The sequence below is a fragment of the Erigeron canadensis genome, chromosome 6, assembly GCF_010389155.1.
Source record: "Erigeron canadensis isolate Cc75 chromosome 6, C_canadensis_v1, whole genome shotgun sequence".
NCBI classification, from domain to species: domain Eukaryota; kingdom Viridiplantae; phylum Streptophyta; class Magnoliopsida; order Asterales; family Asteraceae; genus Erigeron; species Erigeron canadensis.
The window spans coordinates 31,809,951-31,831,132 of record NC_057766.1 but is presented as its reverse complement, the minus strand read 5'-3'; the positions used below and the strand labels follow the sequence as shown (position 1 = coordinate 31,831,132).

Sequence of the window (21,182 nt, the reverse complement as noted above, 5' to 3'; positions counted from 1 at the left end):
ATCGGCCCGTTAATCTGAAGCCCAAATTAAACTCTGCCTGCAATGGCCTATTGAGAGAAAACCACCGCAAACTAATCCAATCCACGGTACATTAGAGCACATAACTTATAACTAGTAGCTTAACTATCAATAAATAAAAAATAATAATTAACCCGCTCGTTGAAGCAATTATTTTATTTTGTACGAGTAATATTTATGTATAATTGGAAGATTATTTAATATATTTGTTAATAATTATATATCTATCTATATAAATATTAAAACAATAGTTATTCTAGCATTTTAAAGTCTTCTACAATTTAAAGTTATTTTTAAAAATTGTCACATAGGTCTTTATCCTATATGGCATCTCTATATTTTTTTACAATATATAAATCTACAAAATTATATTATCTAAAAATATAAAATTAAATAAAAATAAAATCTATATATAAACAAAATCTTACAAAAATAAAAGTAAAAAATCACATTCTATATCATAATAGAAACCGTATGAATTTAAAATCTATTTTTAAAATTGAAAAATATTTGGTTTTCAAATTATTTATTTCTTAATTTTACTATCCAATATAACCAATATTATATATCACATTGTAATATAGTTTTAAATCCTTTTCGTGGTGGTGATTTTACGTTTTATAAAAACTATTATCAATTACTAGGTGAATTCAACGTAATTTGAATCATAGGTTTGTTCTTTATAATCTAATTATAATTTGAATTTGGTTTCTAACTATATCTAATTAAAGCTTTTCAACTTTTACGAATTTTATTATTTGATGAAGTAAGTTTTATGAAACTATTTTCTTTGAAAGAGTGTGATGAAATTCTAATAAGTCACATATCACTTTGCAAAAAATAAAAGATCATTATGATTTTACATTACATTTACATTTTAACTTCATTTTATGTTCATTAGTATTGCATGAAGTATAATATGTGATAGTTAATATGAATATTTGATAATGTATGTTTTTATATAAATGCAAAGATTTTCATAAATAATAACAGTTATATTTTGAATTTATCTATTTCAATAAATGTAAAAATTTCCATTTAATGATAATATAGATTTATATGTACATGCCTAAATAATGTATAGTTGTTAAAAGTTATTATAAATATTCATATAACTAAAACAACATTTTTAAATAACCGCACATCGTGCGGGTAAAATACCTAGTTATTATAATATATAAATATTATACTTGTCTTTCAAGTTTATAGCTTATTTTATAAAACAATTAAGCATGTGTCTAAGTCGCATAGACAAGATCGAGATGCATGTTAATTAGTTCTTTAACACATTCCTGTCCGGCTAATCTAATAATTGTATACATAGATTTGAGATTAATATAGTAATAACTCTAAAATTGCCTTAGCCTCTTAAATAAAGTAGCATGGTATCTGTGCAATGCGGCGATAATCATGACATCAACTGTGTGGTGGTGAGAGCGATTGTTGGTGGTAGAGGCGGCGTCTAGTGGTGTTGATAATTGATATAAATGGCTAATAGAGATATTTTAAAAAATAAAGGACTGATAGTGTAATTTAATCATTAAGAACATTTTAGAAAATTCTTTCAACAAAAATGGCAACTTTTTTAATAATTTATTGTATAGAAATATAAATAGACGTATGCCTTAGTTTGAATATTTTAAAACACGAGTAAATAAACGAGGCTTTTTTTTAACAGTTAGTCGGTATTCGACATTAGGGAACACCTCACCGTATTATGGTGAAGTCCTGCACGTACTCTGGACTACGAGATGTAGACCATTAGCCGTTACAGGTAATTCAGGAAAAAATCCCACAGACTTGTCACTCCGAATAGTCAAACCCAAGATCTGTAGAAAAAATCAGAGATGCATCTGACAGTTGAGCTAACTTTTGTTCAGGTTATATGTTAATAATATCTTCCAAACGACTATTTCTCCATAGAATCAATTAACTTATCAAGAAAACAATGATTATGATTATCAAAGAAAGAACAATAGTTAAGACAACGTAAGCTGATTCCTTTGTTGTCAGCAAATGATTCATAACTTTAAAAAAAAATTTTTTTTTTTATATGTACGGATTGAATATTACAACGATATTAATTTCTCAATCTATTAATTAATTAACAATCGAAAGGGAATCTTACAATCTTACAATAATTATAAAAGAGCCCCCTAAATTTTTTTTTAAAAAATCACAACCATTAGATTAAAAGCAAGATTCGAATATAACCTTTAGATTATTTTGATGACTTCATCTTCTTTTTTTAGATTTTTACTACATTAAATATATTATGTTATAATTAATTAAATAACTAAAATAAAACAATTCTTTAATCAACTAAGACAAACATTGACTTACGTTTTTTATCCTTTCTATCCGTTTTCAAGATTTAATATTATTTTTTATTTAAGTTATAACTAAGTTTATATATTCTGATTGATTTTTTGTTTTTTTTTTGGTTTACGTTAAAATGTTTTCAAAGTTCAGATTGTTTTGAATTTGCTTTTTTTTCAATATTTATATTTTCTATTCTTCATTTTTAGTTTGTTAATTTTAATTTAGTTTTTTCATGTTACTTTAAAGTATATTACTTTTTATTTATGGTTTGTTATATGTTAAATTCTGTATCAATTTACTATGTATATTTTATTTTTTGTTAAAAATATGGAATTCGTTCATAATTATTTAACTAGATTTAATCTCGTGTGAAATAAACGAGATGTTTATGACCTTTCTAAGATTGTATTAAATATACGTAACTCAAAAGACAATTTAAATTTAAATGTGAAAATACATGAAAAACCATATAGGTAAATTCAGATGTAAATTAAGAATGTAATTAGAATCCAAGCAAAAAAATATAATATTGAAAAATTGACAAAATTATTTTACATGTTTGTTTATTAATATCAGACATAATAGAAAAATTGTTTATGTTGAAAACTATTTCCATTATGATAGAGGACTAAAGCTTCTCCTTAAAATTTTATACTTAAATTTTATTATATTTATCATTATGATGATATGATATATTTGTAATTCATAATATATTTGTAATTTTGTATTGTTGTTTGTAGACTTCAATGTAATTTAGTTGGAGTCTAACTTTAACGAGATATTAGATATATAACAATTTTCGTATGTTTTTTTTTACTTTATTAGGATTTTAATAAAGATTTTTAATTGACACTTTTAAACTGTAAATATGAAGATGACATAATCAATTTTTAATTTTGAAGAATAGAAAACCCGTAATTGGTTAATAAGTAATTATGTCAGTTGTCTTTTAGTATATATACAAAAAAGATAAAGATAAAGATTTCAATATATTTCAGGTATTTAATTGATAAGTGTATAGTAGGTATTTAAGTTTACAATTATTATCAACATGATTTTTAAATTTATCTTCTTTTTTATACGAACTATTCAATTTCAAATAAAAGTTGGTGTTCGTAGTATACAAAAGTCATGGTCGCAATTTCAAATCTTCTTACCACATGTGAAATTTTATAAATTTTAGGGTTAATATGATACTCAACCAATATATTGGGATGAATATATTATATCATAAAAAATCGTTAACATTGGTTGAGAAATACATAGTGACTTATGATACATAGTGATATATATCTATACTATATTATAAAGCAGATTCTTTCCAGATTTTCAACATTGAGTTGAAATTTTCAATATTGATTTTAAATACATCCCCAAAATACCCTTCTTATCTATTTTATATTTATCTAAAATAACCATAATACCCTTTCTCTCTCCTCAAATCTCAACCAATCATCTTTTTTTCTCTCTCCCCCATAAATCATTTATTCCTCCAATTCATTCAAAATATTTTATCTCAAAAATCATACGTCGATAAATTATAAAAATTGTATAGGTGTTCTTAAAATTTCATGTTCTTTCATTAGAGATGTCATTCGATATACTTTTGACGAATTTTTAAATTCGAGGGCGGAGGGCGGAAGCCGTAGGCATTTGACTATCACACTCTCTGACCTAGCTATCACCCCCACCATCTCACCGCCGCAACGCGCGGGTACTTACTCTCGTATATATATATATATAGTTGAATAAATGTTAAATAAATGTAAATGAATGATCGACATAAGAGAGATCGAATAATATAACTCGAAAGAGAAGCAAGGAAAGGGGCTGGGTTTAATTTCATTCCAACTACCAATTTATCAACAGAAATAGAAGCATATGGACAGGTTATGATTACTGAATGTGACGCATCATATTCATGCATGCCTGTGTGCCTAAAAAGACAATAATTCCTATTAACTACCATCCCTTCTTTCTTTCTTTTGCATTAACTCCTGATTTACCCACTCACTCACTCACTCACTTGTTTAATTATCTGGTGCAGGATCATATCATTCTTTTGAATTTAATTAATTTGTTCCTCAATGCATTTTTTACATTCCCTGTATCTCAACCATACTTTTTGGTATCCCAATCAAAAAGTGTGAGCCTCCATGTTTATAATGGTATATACGATAGAGTAAAAAACGGGCCCCGTGTCATTAATAATCTGATCGGGTTACCAAAATAATGATCGGGATACCAGGCGTCTTTTTTTACTATTAAATATTAATCATATGTTTACATAAATATTGAGATGACCTTTATTTCGTACGAAAATAATTAATATTCATTAATGTTTACGGTGTAGCCACACGAACATGCATCTCGTGTATAGCTATCTAGAGCCACATTTTAACGTAGTCCATTTTGATAGCGAAACATATTGATAGCAGTACTTATTATATGTTGTAAAATTTAATTAACTCATAACTTCATACTATACTCTTTGCCTCTTTGGTATCCTAACGACAGTTCTCAATTATGTGTACATGTACATATATACTACTATATGTCTTGTGTTTTAGAGTACCAATCAATACTAGCTTAATATATGTCATGATGAGAATTTAATTAAAAAGCGGGTAGACAACGCGCGGATTAAAATATTTGTTTGATCCTTTGGCTCTGATATTCGTAGGCTAACTGATATTCTCAAGTGTAATTCAATGACATGTGTAGTGTAATTCATTAACTTTTTCTTCAGATAACTTCCTTTAATTAAAACAAGTGTGTTATTAGGCGAATTTTTATGCTAGTGTTTAATTAGATTGATTTATTGAAAATGTTGTAAATACCTATATCTCCAATATTTGGATTTTACTATAAAAAAACTTTACTATTGGTTTTTTTAATAATTATTAAATATATGGTTGTTATGAAATTAAGCGATGAGACCCTTTACATACTAGTATTTAATATTTATTATATAATGAATAAATAATTTAACAATATATTTATAAATTAAAATATTAAAATATGAAAGGTTATATACATAGGCTCAAGTACATGAAAATTACATAATTTCGTTTCTTTTGATATATGTATAACATGATATACTTACGTATTCATGTGGCTGGCTAGCTTGAATTAACAATATCCATTATATATATCTAGTGTATATATGTCAAAAATAGTTAAAGAAATGTAATAGTTCGACAAACCAAACAAGGAAATTAAAACTAGTCAACTCCAATTAACTAGCTAGGTAGCTACAAGCAGTCAAACTGTACGTACTTTAAAACACACCTATAGTCACTCACTCTAAGATTCATGTTAAAAAATTGAATGGATTCAAGTAGTAGTCGATCATATGTAGTAGAGATTAGAAAAGAAATGAAATATATTTAATTAATTAAATAACTCGCCAAATCAAACAATAATTAATTAGTAGCTAGAGTAAAAAACATGCTGTCAATTCATCTAAAACGTAACTAAACTTTGATTTCATCAAACAAAATTAAGCTAATATTAATGCCCGGAGATCGAAAGGAAGTACGACAAACTAAACTCGATCGACACAGTCCAACGATCTTACGCCGCTACGTTACTCAGCTCTCTGCAGTGGCAGCTGTTGATGGAGAAATAGCTGGTGCGGCTGGAGGTGGTGGTGGTGCTGGTGTTGGATCTGATACACATTGTTGTTATCGTATGAACCACCCAGTGATAAACAAGGTGACATGGCTGCTGCAGTAGTGGTCATGTGGCTAAACTCACTAGTAGTCACTTGGATAGCAGCTGAAACCGAATCAAACCCGCCGCTATTAAACCCCAAAAGATCGCTTGATGACCGCGGAGTCTGGTTATCATAGTTTCTCAACACTTGTTCTTCTTCTTCTGCCTGTTGTTCTCGATCACAATTATGAACACCAATCACTTGTTGAACCATACGTGGCACCTCACGAACAATATCCCTAGTAGTCAACCCCAAAATCGTCTCATGAGGGTGCATACTGTAATTAGGCAAAACCGATGAGTGTTGGATAAACCCTGCTGCAGGTTGATGATTTAAAATCGGAAGTGTGGCTGATGGGCCAATGTAATTAGCTAATTCCCTTTTAGCATTTTCTAAATCCATTTGGACTTGCTTTAAACGATGTTGGAGAATCGAGATTAGTCCAACGCATCCATAAACTGGGTCGCGGTGCCTTGCATCGGCTTCGTAGGCCAACGAATTGACCGCGTCTTCACGTTTTGTCGGTGGAAGGTCGTTGAGGAGTTTAGCAACGTTACTTGCTCCATAGACTTTGTGAACATTGGCAAATTTTTGTGGCTGGTCTGGTGGAAAGTAAGGTGCGAAAACACATTCTTGTGTGCATTTACGGCGTAGGAACTTGCACGCTGCACACGGCGAATTTGATGACATTTTCTCCTTGTTTACCTTCACAACTGCATACATGTTTTCACAACTGCACATGCACAAATTAGCTGCTCATCAAACTTAAATGTATATATATAGAAACTTATCATATATATATATATACGAGTATATATGTTTTAAATTATTCTTAATATATAGATATAGAAGTATACTACTATACTCCGTATATGCACAAGGTAGATAATCATTGAGTTCATGTTGACTGACTAAATCAGATGGTTATAAATAAAGACACATTGATGAGAGTAATTAATTAATCAGGGTCCAGAATATAAGGAATATTATGACATTCAAAGTAAGTTCCATTATACTGTATTTAGGGTTTACTTGACCTTTATACAAGTCATTATATTATAGTTTATCAAAAAGTCAGCAAGACAAATTAAATAACATTTTCATTGGTAGATGAAATTACTAGTGAGTGCATATATATACTTACAAATTACAAAATTAAAATACAAAAAGAAAGAAGAAGAAGAAGAAGACGACAATATATACAAAGCAGTGAAGCAGTAGTACTAGTTTTGAAATCTGAGTCGGAAAGTGAGGGGGCAAAAGGTTAATGATTGTTAATCAGCGTAAAAAGTTAAACAAAAAAACACGTCTTTTGGACGTGTTTACATATATCAACGTCGTCGTGGATCCATATACTTCTTTCTTTCTTTTTTTTTTATATATATTTATATATAATATATAATATAATTAAGCTTTAGATTTAGATTTAGATATAGTTATTTTATTTTAGTATGAGAGGTTAATGAAAAAAACAAAGAACTAAAACCAACCTCTCTATGTTTGTGTTGAAACCACTTCAGATGACAATTCTTCCTTCTTCTTTTTATATTTTCAACAGATTAGAAAACCTGATATATAGCCTGCAATAGATATATAGATATATATACATACAAGAAACAAGATAAAAATCATTAATTAGATACTGTATATTATATTTAGTTAGATGAGGTATTTTGAAGTTCATTTCATGCCTAAAAGCACCATAAATTTCACGTAAATCTTATACCGGCCTTTTTATGTGGATGTAAGAGCTATATATCTAGCTAAAGTTCAAGTAACATATCCAACAACTAACTACTTGAAATCCTTATCCACATATATAGAACCCTAATAAAATAAAAAAAAATTAATTAAGAAGAGTAAAGATAACATGAAGTCAAACTAGCTACAAAGACATATAAACGAGAAACAAAAAAAAAATGTTATCAAGGATTTGATATGATGAGAGAACAGTAGCATTACCTTAACACAATTACAAAAATGTTTATATGTGTGTATGATATATAATATATAATATGTAAAATTATGAATGGATGAAAGAACAAAAAAGTATATAAGTGGAGATATATAGAGAGAGAGAGAGCGTGTGGTGAGGGAGGGATGGTTTTGACCGTAGGATTAAAAATCGGGAGTTTGTTACAGAAGAGAAAAGAGAAAGGAGAGGGACATGACACTATGTGATTCTGAACCAAGTCTTAAATGCCCCCTGAGTTTCCTCTTTGTCCCTGTACTGTTTTCTTCCTTTTGTATTTCCATTTTTACCCCTTTAATTTTACGACTCTTTCTAATCCTTTTTTTTTTTTAAATAATAATATAAGGCGGAGTATATATCCATATCACACTATCTAGATAGCATCTTCTTCAATGAAAGTTTTGTTTTCTTCGAACACTTTCTCTAATCTTTATATATTAAAAACAAAAAACCTTTTATGAAATTGCAACAACTTTTAATTAAAAGAACTTGGGAAAAAAAAACTTTTTATTCAGTATATACAACGAAACACCATATATACAAAACATCCTATTGAAGCTTAAAATATACTGTATTTATATATTTGATTGTTTTGCATAGAACATAAATTAATGTAGTCTCATAAGTTATCATCAATTACCTTTGGAATATCGCCTTCAACTTGAAATCTATATATTTTATTCAAAGAAAATTAATCATCATTACTATCTTTTATTTATTAGATACATATATTATGGTTGTCATGGGTCGTGAGAAGTTAACCCTTATATTGCTTCGATATATTTAAGTCCTCTTCTGCTGCTTCTTGTTTTTTTTTAAACAACTTAATTTTCTACTTCTTTATTTTAATTACTCTCGATTGATATTTGATATTTAATTTAAAGCTAATTAAATTGAATATTTTTTGTTTTCAGTGATAAAGTTTTTCATTCATATACTATAATACTTTATTAATTACTTCACAGAAACGAAGTTTAGAAATGTGCATTCAATGTGTCGCTGACACTGACATAATGTCTCAAATGTAAATGAGTTAAAATATAAAAAGACACAATTACATGACTGCAGATTTGACAAATCAAAAATTACTCTACTTTGTTGGTTTTAGAATGTGATTGTAAACTCTTATCCAATTAAAACCTAGGCCCAGCGGCCACCAACTATCTAATTAAGTTGTAGTTTCGAATAATATCTTTGACAGTATATTCATAGTATTACAGTAGTATGTTTTAAACATGAGTAAATTACCTTTTTTTATCTGAAGTTGACACGCTTTTCATTTTTAATCCCTTAAATGAAAAAAATATCAAAAGTGATCAAAAATGAAAAACATGTCATAATCAGGGACGAAAAAATTAATTTACTCTTCAAACATTAATAAAAACTATTGAGATACCCACGCATGTTACAACGATTGGTGGTGTTGGCAATGACTGGTGACGGCGGCCGTGGCGAGTGATGTAGATAATTGATTTAAATGGTAAAAGAAATATGTTTTATAATAAAATAAGTATTGATGATGTAAATTAATTCATTTCGCATGTTCAGTTTTCTTTTTTTTTTTTTTTAAGTTTTCAACGATAGTACACGTATAGATAAGGATAAAGGTCATTAAATAACAACGCATTTTATTATCTTGGCTCGAAAGGATTATGTAAAATATATACAAATTGCCAATGGGTTGACAACCCAGTGGCATCCTAGACCTCCAATGAAGGCTTGTTCATTGGGCAACCAGTGTTCGAATCAAGGGGCGCAGGTTTTACCCCAAATGACATTCAGTGCCGTAGATGTCGTGGCGATCTATCCGGGGGTTTTTTCATGTGAACTACCGTGACGGTATCCTGCCTGGTGGGTGTAGATACCACATATGGGGTGAACATGTTCTGACAAAAAACGAATGTTCAAAAAAATATATATACAAATTGTATGTAATGTATTTGACCCATGTAGCCCAAATTAACCCAGTTAGGCAGAGTCGGATTACTCGGGTATGGGTTGAATTTATTTGGGTATGGGTTGGGTTATAATGCTTGTATATGTATAAATGTTGATGATTGATATGATATTTATTCCTCATCAGTTTTGAGAATATATATAGGTTGCATGCTGAGCTAGGGTGTTTGACCTAAAAGGGTCAAAGTTGTCCTTCCATTGAAGACAATAAAAGATGCTGAACCCCAAATTTCTAGCTCCAAGGCCAATCCACGCATGTTTTTAATGGAGGTAGGCGTTTTTCATGTAGTTGGTTCGCTTACACTGATGTCATTGACTTCATTCAATTCATCCATACTATAACTCAACGACCCACTTCCATCCCAAAGTTTAGCCCCATATATGTCAAACCACTTCTCTTCAAACTTTCTTTTAAGGATTTATATGCTTCTTACGTGACTAATTAACATGTCATCGTTATAGATTTTTAAGTAGAAACAAAATATTGCAAGTTCATATATATTGAAAAAATATTTAAAAAGATGTTACTTAAATTGATATTTTTTTAGTGTTTTTACCTGCATTAAAATAAAATATGAATATATAATCATTTTATAACTTAAATATCATAGAGTAAATAACTAAATACTAAATACTTTGTACTTCGACAAACCACACTAGAATTCCCTAGGAAACCTTTCTGAAATCTCACAAAAATGGCAACTATGACTTGACAAGTGACACTAAATTTCGAACACTGTAATCATAATATGAGTTTTTGGGATTGCGTTTATTTAGCATTCAAAAACTATATTTTGACAAAAATGTTGCTTGACATATTTTTCCAAAGGGTAATGATCAATCCTCCTAAATTATTAGCCTAAAAATCTTCTTAATTAATAGGATTGTGTCATGTGGAAAATCAGGGGGTAAGATTAGGAAAGAGAATTAGTGGATTCTACGTGTTAACAAGTAGATTTATTAGGGGGATTTTTAGGAGGATTGATTAAAAGGATTTATTATTTTCCTTTTCAAAAACTGACTTTTTGTATATATAAAAATCCTGATAATCATTATTTTCAAAGGCGAAACTTAAGTATATTAAAAAAGGTAGATGAGTGAGACCTCTCTACTCCTATGTACCTTTTGGTGTATTACAAAGTTGGTCCAATGGTAGGACCCCCACTTTGTGACTTTAATGTCACTGGTTCGAGTCTCCATTTGGGTTATTTGTGATACATAGGTAGTCCTTCTATAAGGGCTTGATCTGGGTATATTCAGGTTTGAGTCTGAGGGGACAGGGTTTACGTACTCCTATTAATCGTTGTGCCTTTGAGCGGATTGATAGGGAGTTTTCCTCCCATTGGGTACAGGTAGGATATGAGGGGGCTATGTAGCGCGGATCCGGTTAAGACAACGTAAGCTAGACCCCCCGTTGCGAGTAATCCACACCTTTCCAAAAAAAAATGTACTTTTTGGTACCCATAGAACAAACCACATAGAACTCATATATGTCTGGTGACTCGTCATTCTTAAACATAGATCACAAGATAAATGTTCTTCCCTTTGACAATATTGAACATGTGATTTGCAGTCTTCATATGTGAGTTCATGTGATCACATGATGACGGTATCAATTAATCAAATACTCAAATATGTCATTATGTGAGTTATGCATAACAAATAATCATTTAATCACTCAAATAAAATGTTTACTATAAATTACCCATATGTATAAACAAATACATATTAAAATGAAGTAATTATTTAAAGTAAATAGCTCAATTAACATATACAGATGCAGAGATCATTTCATTCATTAAGAAAAAGATAATCAGGCTTAAGAAATTTGGTCTATGGGCCGAAAGGTCATAGGATGGGCTACAAGGGCACAATTGTAAGCTCAAGTATTCGATCAACGAATTGAATATAAATTCTTTTGTTTTGGGCCCTTTTTTTCTTTTCTTTCCTTTTTTCTTTTCTTTTTTTGCGTATTTTACTCGCTTAGTAATGACAAGAGCCGATATACTTTGCGAGCCAAGATTGTAAACCACATTTAGCCAAGTTATTGACTATAAGTTAATTTTTCTTTATTAAATTAAAATGTTGTGTTATGATTAAGTTATCAGATAATATTTTGGAAAAGATAGAAATATAAAATCTAATAATCAAGGAAATAAATTAGTTCCTAAAATTGGCCACAGATCAGTATTTCATTAAAAAATAAATTGATTTACATAACATATCTACATCTTTTAAATTCTGAGCGACTCTTAACATATAAACCCATATCAAAGCCCCTAGCATAATCTTAAATTTTCATAAACATGAAAGCACCTCGAGTTGAAGCCATGGAGGCAGCAAAAAACAATCATCAACATGACACTATGGTCGATATGGTAAATATTCTCTTTAGTACAACCTCTCAATTTGTTATTTTTATGCATACTTCGATCGTTATGTTTCATCTGAATATATGTCTGTTTTTGTGGACACTACTATACAGTTGTTTATGCTTCTGCGATTGCATGGAAACTTTGTTCGATTACTTGTGCTGTGGCCTTTGTTAGATACTTATTTCGAAAGATGTGACTTATCGGCGTAGCACTTCATGATCTATCTACGATTCTATATATCTATAGCTCACGTACAACTTTTTTTATTATCTATCCTTATTATGCAACAATTAGTATCCAAAAGCAGCTATTGAATGATATATTTAACCTTTCTTTTGTTGAATGTTTTTATATAATTGATAGTTTGATACATGTTTTTTTATCTTCTTTTTTAGCATTTTTTTTTTTTTTTGGTTTAAATGTTTTTCTAGTTTTCCTGAAGGTGGAGAAAGTGAATAATGAATGTGTAATCGTAACCTAAAAATTATCTTAGTTGTGACATGTAAAAATTGAAAGGGTAGATTAAGAAAGAGATTTCATGAAATCCATTATAGGAGGATTCTATTTTTGTCCAACCCAAATAGGAAAAAGAGCCCAGTTAAAGTTTAATTTGTAACTTAGGCCCATATCTTTATTTTAATTACATTTGTAAAAGGATATATTTTTAATGTAATTTTACAATTTTCACTTGTAAAGTCCAACAAAAAGCAAATGCAAAAGAGAAAGTTACGCGTTCTTTCAGAAAGGGATTAGGTACTTCAAAATATAACAACTTTACACGAATTGTCATATTATGTATCGAACTTCAATCTTATGCATCATATGTAATGAACTTTCAAATATTAATCATTACATGTATTCGACTAATCAAAAACTTACAAGTGACAGCGTATGTAATTGCCACATATACTCGGATACATACAATGCACAGGATTTGAAAGTTTGTTACATACAATGATTGAAGTTTGATATATACTATGATAATTCATGTAAACTTGTTTACATTTTAAAGTACTAATCCTTTTCAGAAAAGGATAAGTAACAACTTGGTAAGAATGAAATATACTATGACAAATGTATATAGTAAGAATGAATTAACATTGTATAATATTAATAACTTAGTAAAAATATTTAAATTATGTAACTAACCAATCAGAATATTGCACGTGTCAGTTCATATAAGTTGTTACGTATACTATGTTTCGTATTTTGAATAATCTACTAAGTTGTCAACATACAATGTCCAAACCTTAGTTTGCATATACTATATATATTTGGTTATACATAGTTACGTTTTGGGTACTTATTTTTTTAAAATGACAAAGACAATGAAACCATATAACACTTAATTAGTCATTTGTTTTCGTGAAAAAAATAAATAAGTTCATTGAGATTGTTGATACGGAAAATGTATATGCCCATGACGAAGAAAAAAGTCTGGCCATCAACACACCAAAAACCTCTAACATTATCGGGTTCAGTATCATCTCTGAGGATTCATGAACCTCGGCCGAGGGGGAAAAAAGGCCTAAAGGACAGATGCAATAACTATAATTATATTAACAAAGAAATAAAAATAACAATAAGTATCATTATCAGAAAACTTAACAAATTACTGAGTAATATCAAACTTGTATGACATTAAATCTAAAAATAAGTCTGATCATAATACTGAATAGTTTCATAAGTTTGATAGGTTAGATTCCAAAGATATGACTATGCTGCTTGTTACCTTTTAGACTTTTGTGAATTGTAACAATGATAATTGATTGCGGATTTCAAGGCTTTAGCACACAGCACAAATGCGTAGATTTAGGTTTTTTTTAAGAGACGTAATATTATTATTTTTTAACCATTAAAGATATGTAAATGTGTTTTTTTTGTTAAGTATCATTATATAATTTTTAAATAATTGTCAAGATTTGTAATGGGCTTAGTTAAAAACATATATATTTTATATATATACATACAAAAAAATAAAAAATTGTACCTCGGTCGGTCATTCATCTCGGCCTATGTCTAAGCCGTCTCTGATCGGGTTAATTAATCTTTAACGATAGTTAATCTAGTTCTTGAAGAGCTCAACAATTTACTTGAGAGGAAAGCATGAAGTTACTTGATTGCATAAAAAAGTAGGTGAATCAGAGAGGCATAACTATCGTCATTTCCTCCTCCCTTGAAGTATCCATTTTGAAAAATTATGACCCTAATAATATATTTTTAAATTTCATAAAATAATTATATACCAATAGATACTATATATAACACCGCCCAGCTTAACATCGCCCTCGAGTGTTTGTTTACATGTATTTTAAGAAATGGAAGAAATCTCAGATTTTGGATCGATAAATGGATCGGTGACTCCCCCTCTTTACTTGTCATTCCCGGATCTGTTCAAACTTGAGAAACACAAAAGCTGCTTGGTCTACGAGAGGTGCACTGGCCGGACATGGTATCTTTTCCCAATGGGAATGGAGATGGAACAGGTATGCCTCCATCAACGCCCATGGAAGTACATAAATCCATCAGTATACACCCACATACACAGAAGATCGTGAGCTTGATTATTATCGCTTTTTGCTGGGTATTATGGAAGTGTAGGAATGATCGCATCTTCAACAACAAACAACCATCTCTCCGCTTAATTTCAAAGAACTCAAATCAATTAGTTTTCTATGGTTATCTAATAGATCTTCCTCTAGAAACATTTCTTGGTCCCAGTGGAGTTGTTTTAGCTTTTGATCATTGTATTGTCATTCCCCTGTAACTTGTGATGTACGAGTAATTCCTAGATTCTCGCTAGTTCTCATTGTTAAAATATGAGCACATAAACATATAACAAATCACGAGTACGCAGCAGAAAAGAAAACGTATATGCAATACTATTAATTAACAAAGACTAGAATCGAAACGTGTACCTTTGCGCAAAGCTTCCAATAATATTAATAATAAAATTATTATTATTAGTTAGGGTTTAAAGGAAAACCCCTCCACGATCGCACACTAGATACTCCTATACCGTATGCTAGTACCCCGATCACGAACCAAACAAACCTTTGTTTATTTCCCTTTAAATCGATCCCCTTGTAATCGAAAACCAATATGATGTTGTCGACTAACTTATGTAAAAAACAAATACCCCATAATTAATACAAGACATTAATTATATGTGTAGGCTTCATGAGGATCGAATGGAACAAAAATCAAAATCCCTTTTGGGTTTTGGTTTTGTTCGACCGAAAAAAAAGAGAGAGGAAGAGAGATTTTCTTATGTGTAATTGTATGTTTAAACCTTTGAATTAAGCCCTCTATATATAGGGGATAATTAGGTTAAAACAATCTTGGAAAACAAGTTAGAATTAAGGCTTTCCAAGCCTTAATCCAACCGGCCCCCCATATGGATTTAGAGCCCAACTCTAATTTTCATATTTCACATTTTAATCCTCCATTTAATTAATTAAATATAATTAACTCCTTAATATATTTAAATTAATAATTTCGTGATCTAGTTAATTAATATATTACTTTAATATACTAATTAATAATATAGAGTTACCGTGTCATTTCGTGTGACCCCGTAAGCTTAAACTATTTCCGGACATGCAATTTATAATAAAATGATCACACTCCAACATCTCCCACTTGAGCATGTTATTATAAAGGCAATAACATTGGTTGGCGTCTAGCAACACTCCAATGCTCCCGGAAATATTTAAGAATAGATTCTTAAATCGCCAAGTTGAAATGATTTAGTCTTTAATATCCCTTTGTTCAGATACCCTTGTTAATTATGAATATGGATCAATGTCATTTCATAATTTAACGATTATGTTTCTCATTTCTACAATTAGTTAAGATTACCAAATTAGTCAAGATAACTTCTTGAGTTCATTTGGGTGTAGCCACACAAACATCTTTAATTAATTAATGAGGGCGCCAAATGGTATCATACTTCAGTTGCAAATTGAAGGAACAAATCCTGTATTGACTACAAGTGTCTGGCCATGTCGTTTCTTAACATTTCTGAAAATAGCCCTTTATTACTGCCTTGTTCAGGATAGTTAGGAACTATATCAAGAAATGCAATCCACACATGCATAACTCACTTGTATCTCAAGTCAAAGGATAAATAAAGTAACCATTTTACGAATTTCATTTAATGACGTCGATCCATAAAATGATAATTCGTTCTGTGGGGTAAGTCCAATATTCACCTTTTGAATATCATGTGAGTTTGGTACGATCCACCATCTTCAAAATATTCCCTTAAATATTTTCACCAATCTCTCACAATTGTCTTACTTTAATTATATTCCCATATAATTAATCGACAATAGACGTTTAGAACATTCAACTAATATTCATGTGTTTAAACATGCAAATATAGGACACAATTATTATAAAAATGAAACCACTTATACCGCGTATAAAAATTCATTTATGAAAATAACAATTGTTTAACATCCCATTATCCAAATACCAATCACAGATTTACATGATATAACTTAGCAATAACCTATGCCCACGACATACTTATCGACCTTTCCTTTTAACAATGCCTTTGTAAAAGGATCCGCTAAGTTATAATCTGTGTGAACTTTGAGTAATTTGATTTCACGCAATTCGTTTTGCTTACGAACGTAGTGATATCTTCTTAGGTAATGTCTGACACCTTTTGAACCCCAGGTTCATTGGCAATGATAATTGCTCCCGAATTATCACAGTACAGTTCCATAGGTGTGTTATTTGAGGATTATCAATCCAAAAATAAACTTTCTAATCCAGACAACCTTCATGTCGTCTTCTCTGAGACGACAATATACTCATTCTGTTACGTACATAGCAACTGTGGTTTGCTTTTAGCTTAAAGCATTCCATTATGTCTTCATTTAAAATGAAGACATATCCCGACTGATATTCTTGATTCATCTTCATCAGTCATGAAATCCAACATCACAAATTCTATTACCATTTGAATTTTGATCAGGATTTCAACCATACACCAAGAATAATTCTTTAGTAGCCCGCATGTACTTAAGAATATTTTTCACAGCAGTTCACTGATCCACTCCGGGATTTTGCTGATATCGGCTAACAATATTTTGAGCGAACAGAACTTCAGGTCTAGTGCATCTTTCCTCATACATGATAGATCCCACCGCCGAAACATAAGGAATCTTTTCATATGCTCCACCTTTCAGATGTAGAAACACCATTCTTGCTAGATAAATTAAGTCCTTCTTGCATAGGCAAAATTCCCGCGCTTAGAATTTTCCATCTTGAATCTCTTCAAGATCTTATTTATAAGCACTTTGACTTAATCCAATCAACCGTTTATTTCTATCTCTATAGATTTTGATTCCAAGTATGAATGCTACTCACCCAAGTCTTTCATAGCAAAACACTTTCCAAGATAAGATTTAACGTCTTTCAACATTGGAATGTGATTTCCTATTATCAATATGTCATCGACATACAAGACAAGGAAAATAACATTAATCCCACTAGCTTTGCGATATACACATGGCTCATCAGGATTCTGAACAAAATCAAACTTTTGATCTCTTCATCAAACCTTTTATTCCAACTCCTTGATGCTTGCTTTAGTCCATAAATGGACCTTTGAAGTTTGCATACTTTGTTGGGATGCAACAATCTCTGGAGCATATTGAGAATGCATGCAACAATCTCTAGAGCATAATCCCAAAATGAAATGGGAGAGTCTTAAGGTTCATCGTTAATCTTACCATGTTCAACAAGGTTCGATTTCTCCTTTCACATATACCCTTATATAGGAGTAAGCTCTTGGATAAATCCACAAGCTTTTAGATGATCCTTAAACTTTTGGCTTAAGTATTCTTTATCTCGATCCGAACAAAGAATCTTGATGGTTCTATTGAGTTGATTCTCCACTTCATTTTAAATTCATTGAATATTTCAAAGACTTCATGTTTATGTTTAAGCAATTAAACATAACCATAATGACTGAAATCATTCATAAAAATGATGAAGTAGCTAGCCTTTCCTTGACACATGCCTAAATGGGCTACATACATCTGAATGTATTAGTCCAAGTAATTCCTTAGCCCTCCTCGGTTTTATGCGGAAAAGGTATTCTTGTCATCTTGCCGAAACCACAAGGCATGCATTTGTCAAATGATTCATCATTTGATTTAACGATCTCTTGTCAAATGATTCATCATTTGATTTTAAGATCCCTTCAATTTGAAGTATGCATTTCTTGCTAACGACAACACATTTATCAGATGATTCATCATTTGATTTCAAGATCCTTTCATTATGAAGATTTCCAATGTGTTTCTTGCTAACGAAAATTCCAAAAAACACGCAATTTATCAAATGATTCATCATTTGATTGCAAGATCTCTTCATAATGAAGATTTTCAATGCTTTTCTTGCTAATGATAATGTCAAATCCATGCATTTATCAAATGATTCATCATTTGATTGTAAGACACCGTCCCTTTGAAGTCTTTAAATGCCTTTCTTGACAAAATTAAACAAGATGACTATGTCAAAGATAATTAGAGTCCAAGTTAAACTTGACTCTTTGCTATTGAACTATTATTTGTATAACAACGCATATAATTCAATTTTGAAGATACTTGAAGCACTTGCCAAACCAGCTTGTTTCTTCTTCACATTCAACTCAGCTAGATACTTTAGCCGTATGCTCCTTTTGCCAAAAGGGTCTTTTAAGGTTTTGAGACAAACACAACTTGTTTTCTCTTACCAAAAATCTTGCCCTTAGCTTACGGTTGTTTTGCTTTCCGAACCTTTCCCCCCTTGATCATAAGAACTCGGGATGTAGCAGATTTCCTTGGAAGCTCTTTCTCATACTCAATTAACATGACATGAAGTTTAGCTGTGGTTTTACTAATGCTATGCATATTACAATTGCGCACGAACTCCTAAAAAAATCCCCTTTTTAGGTTCATGTCAATAGTAATATGCAGATGATAAGCATAGTTTAACCTTTCCAATTGCCCATGAGTACCTCTTCAACTAGAGTACTTGAGGACTAACTGATGTTCCATGCTCGTGTCGCAAGTCATGAAGTTGATCAACTAGGTCGAACAACTCCACTCCGGTTTGCTTTTAGTACAAAGACTTGAGTTCAGTGAGCATATCACATGGAAATGAATGCTCAAATTGCTTTTGAAGGTCGACATTCATGCTTTCCAACATTAAACAAGCAACCTCATTGTGTCTATCATATCGAGCATTGTATGCAGCCAACTTTCAAGTTGAAGCATTCGCTCCCGGAACAACGGTGTCTGCTCATCAATGACTTGAACCCAGTCATTGAAGTTTGGCTCCAGAAAGTCTTTTCCTTTCTAGCATCGACCTGAAAGCCGATTGGTGTATGTTTTGAGAAGGATTTGTTGTTGCCATCTTCAAAACAGACAAAAGTTCAATTATCGGTATTTTCGATAATTAATCCTTAAGAAATGTAATTTACCCTTGTTAAATTCATCTAACAAATTACTTTCACTAAGGCTAGGATCCAACTTGACATACAATCATTTCATCAGTTGATCTGCTAGAAATGACGGTATTCAAAAGGTAATCGAGAATCGATAATTGAATTCATGCAACTCCTAGAATTATGGGACTTACAACAACACTGTAAAGGAGTATTAAGTGTTTTGTAAACATGTTTTGTCCCATCTTATGCCACTGGTTAAGGTCTCACCTCTTAACTCGTTTTAAGTCGCCCAATTAAGAACATGTAGATAGTCCACCGCTGTCTCACAACGAGTGGTAATCCACCTTGAAGAGATACAATTCACCTACGTCTCACGTAGAGCAAAAAGCACTGGCAAGTGTTCTTAGCAAAGTGGGTGGCATTGACTTAACTTTAAATGGGTAATGCATTTGATGTGAATCAAAAGTTTATGTTTTGAAGACTCATGCATAATCTTCGAAACATAATATTTAATAAAATCATTTGTATAGTCTTACAACACAAGAGAGCTCGGTAGCTCCATTTGAACGCACAAAGAAGCGCAAGGGCAAAGGTATGCGATGAACGCGATTTAAAAACCCGCCCTTTTAGAAGGCTAGTGCACTCCGACTTATACCTCTCTTAGAGTTTGTTCAAATGGGTGAGCCGGTGTATCTCAAGGTTGCAAGACTCCAATTTTATTAATGAAATCTCTATTTCGATAGTTCTTAGTCAAGTTTATTTTCAAAACCAATTTTTGCATCACCTTTATACAAACTTATAAACAAATGCAAAAATTAATAAACTTACTAATTTCCGAACTATTTAATCATGTAACAAGTTAAGGTGGGTCACCTAAACATGGTCACTATGGTTCATGCAAAAGTTCAATCCCGGCTCCCCCTTCCGAAGAAGAGTACCACATTCATCAAGTTACCTTGATTGCGTAAGCCTTTGAACAAAACAAGTTGCAAATAAAACACATATACATGCTGTCTGGAAATTTCCAGCAGCTTGATGACCAGTTTACTCCTGTTTCTGGCCCGATTCAGCTTTCGACCAAAACTACAATCAGCTTTCGACCAAAACTACAAAGTTGTATCCCTATGTGTTGGGCTTCTACAGTCCAAAGCACGACTTCTAACTCATTACAGATTATTTTATATGATTTTTCAAGTAAACTGTCGCACATCAGAAAATTTACACGCAAAAAATCACATTGTCACATAATTATCTAATAATTAACCCTAATTATTGGATCAACATGCTTTGCATAATATAACTCTTTATATATCCAGTAAAATCACAATAAAATTTTGCATGAATTTCATGTGATTTTACTATTTATTTAAC

General features: G+C 31.0%; 1 protein-coding gene across 1 annotated transcript; it reads right to left on the bottom strand.

Annotated features, from left to right (window-relative positions):
• Positions 1-5,707: 5,707 nt before the first annotated feature.
• On the bottom strand, positions 5,708-7,878 carry LOC122604019 (LOB domain-containing protein 36-like). Its single transcript, XM_043776903.1, has 2 exons — positions 7,549-7,878; positions 5,708-6,791 (listed from the first exon to the last, which is right to left on the bottom strand). Exon 2 carries the CDS (start codon positions 6,779-6,781, stop codon positions 5,930-5,932), a length of 852 nt encoding a protein of 283 aa, XP_043632838.1. The 5' UTR covers positions 6,782-6,791; positions 7,549-7,878; the 3' UTR covers positions 5,708-5,929.
• Between the last annotated feature and the right edge of the window lie 13,304 nt (positions 7,879-21,182).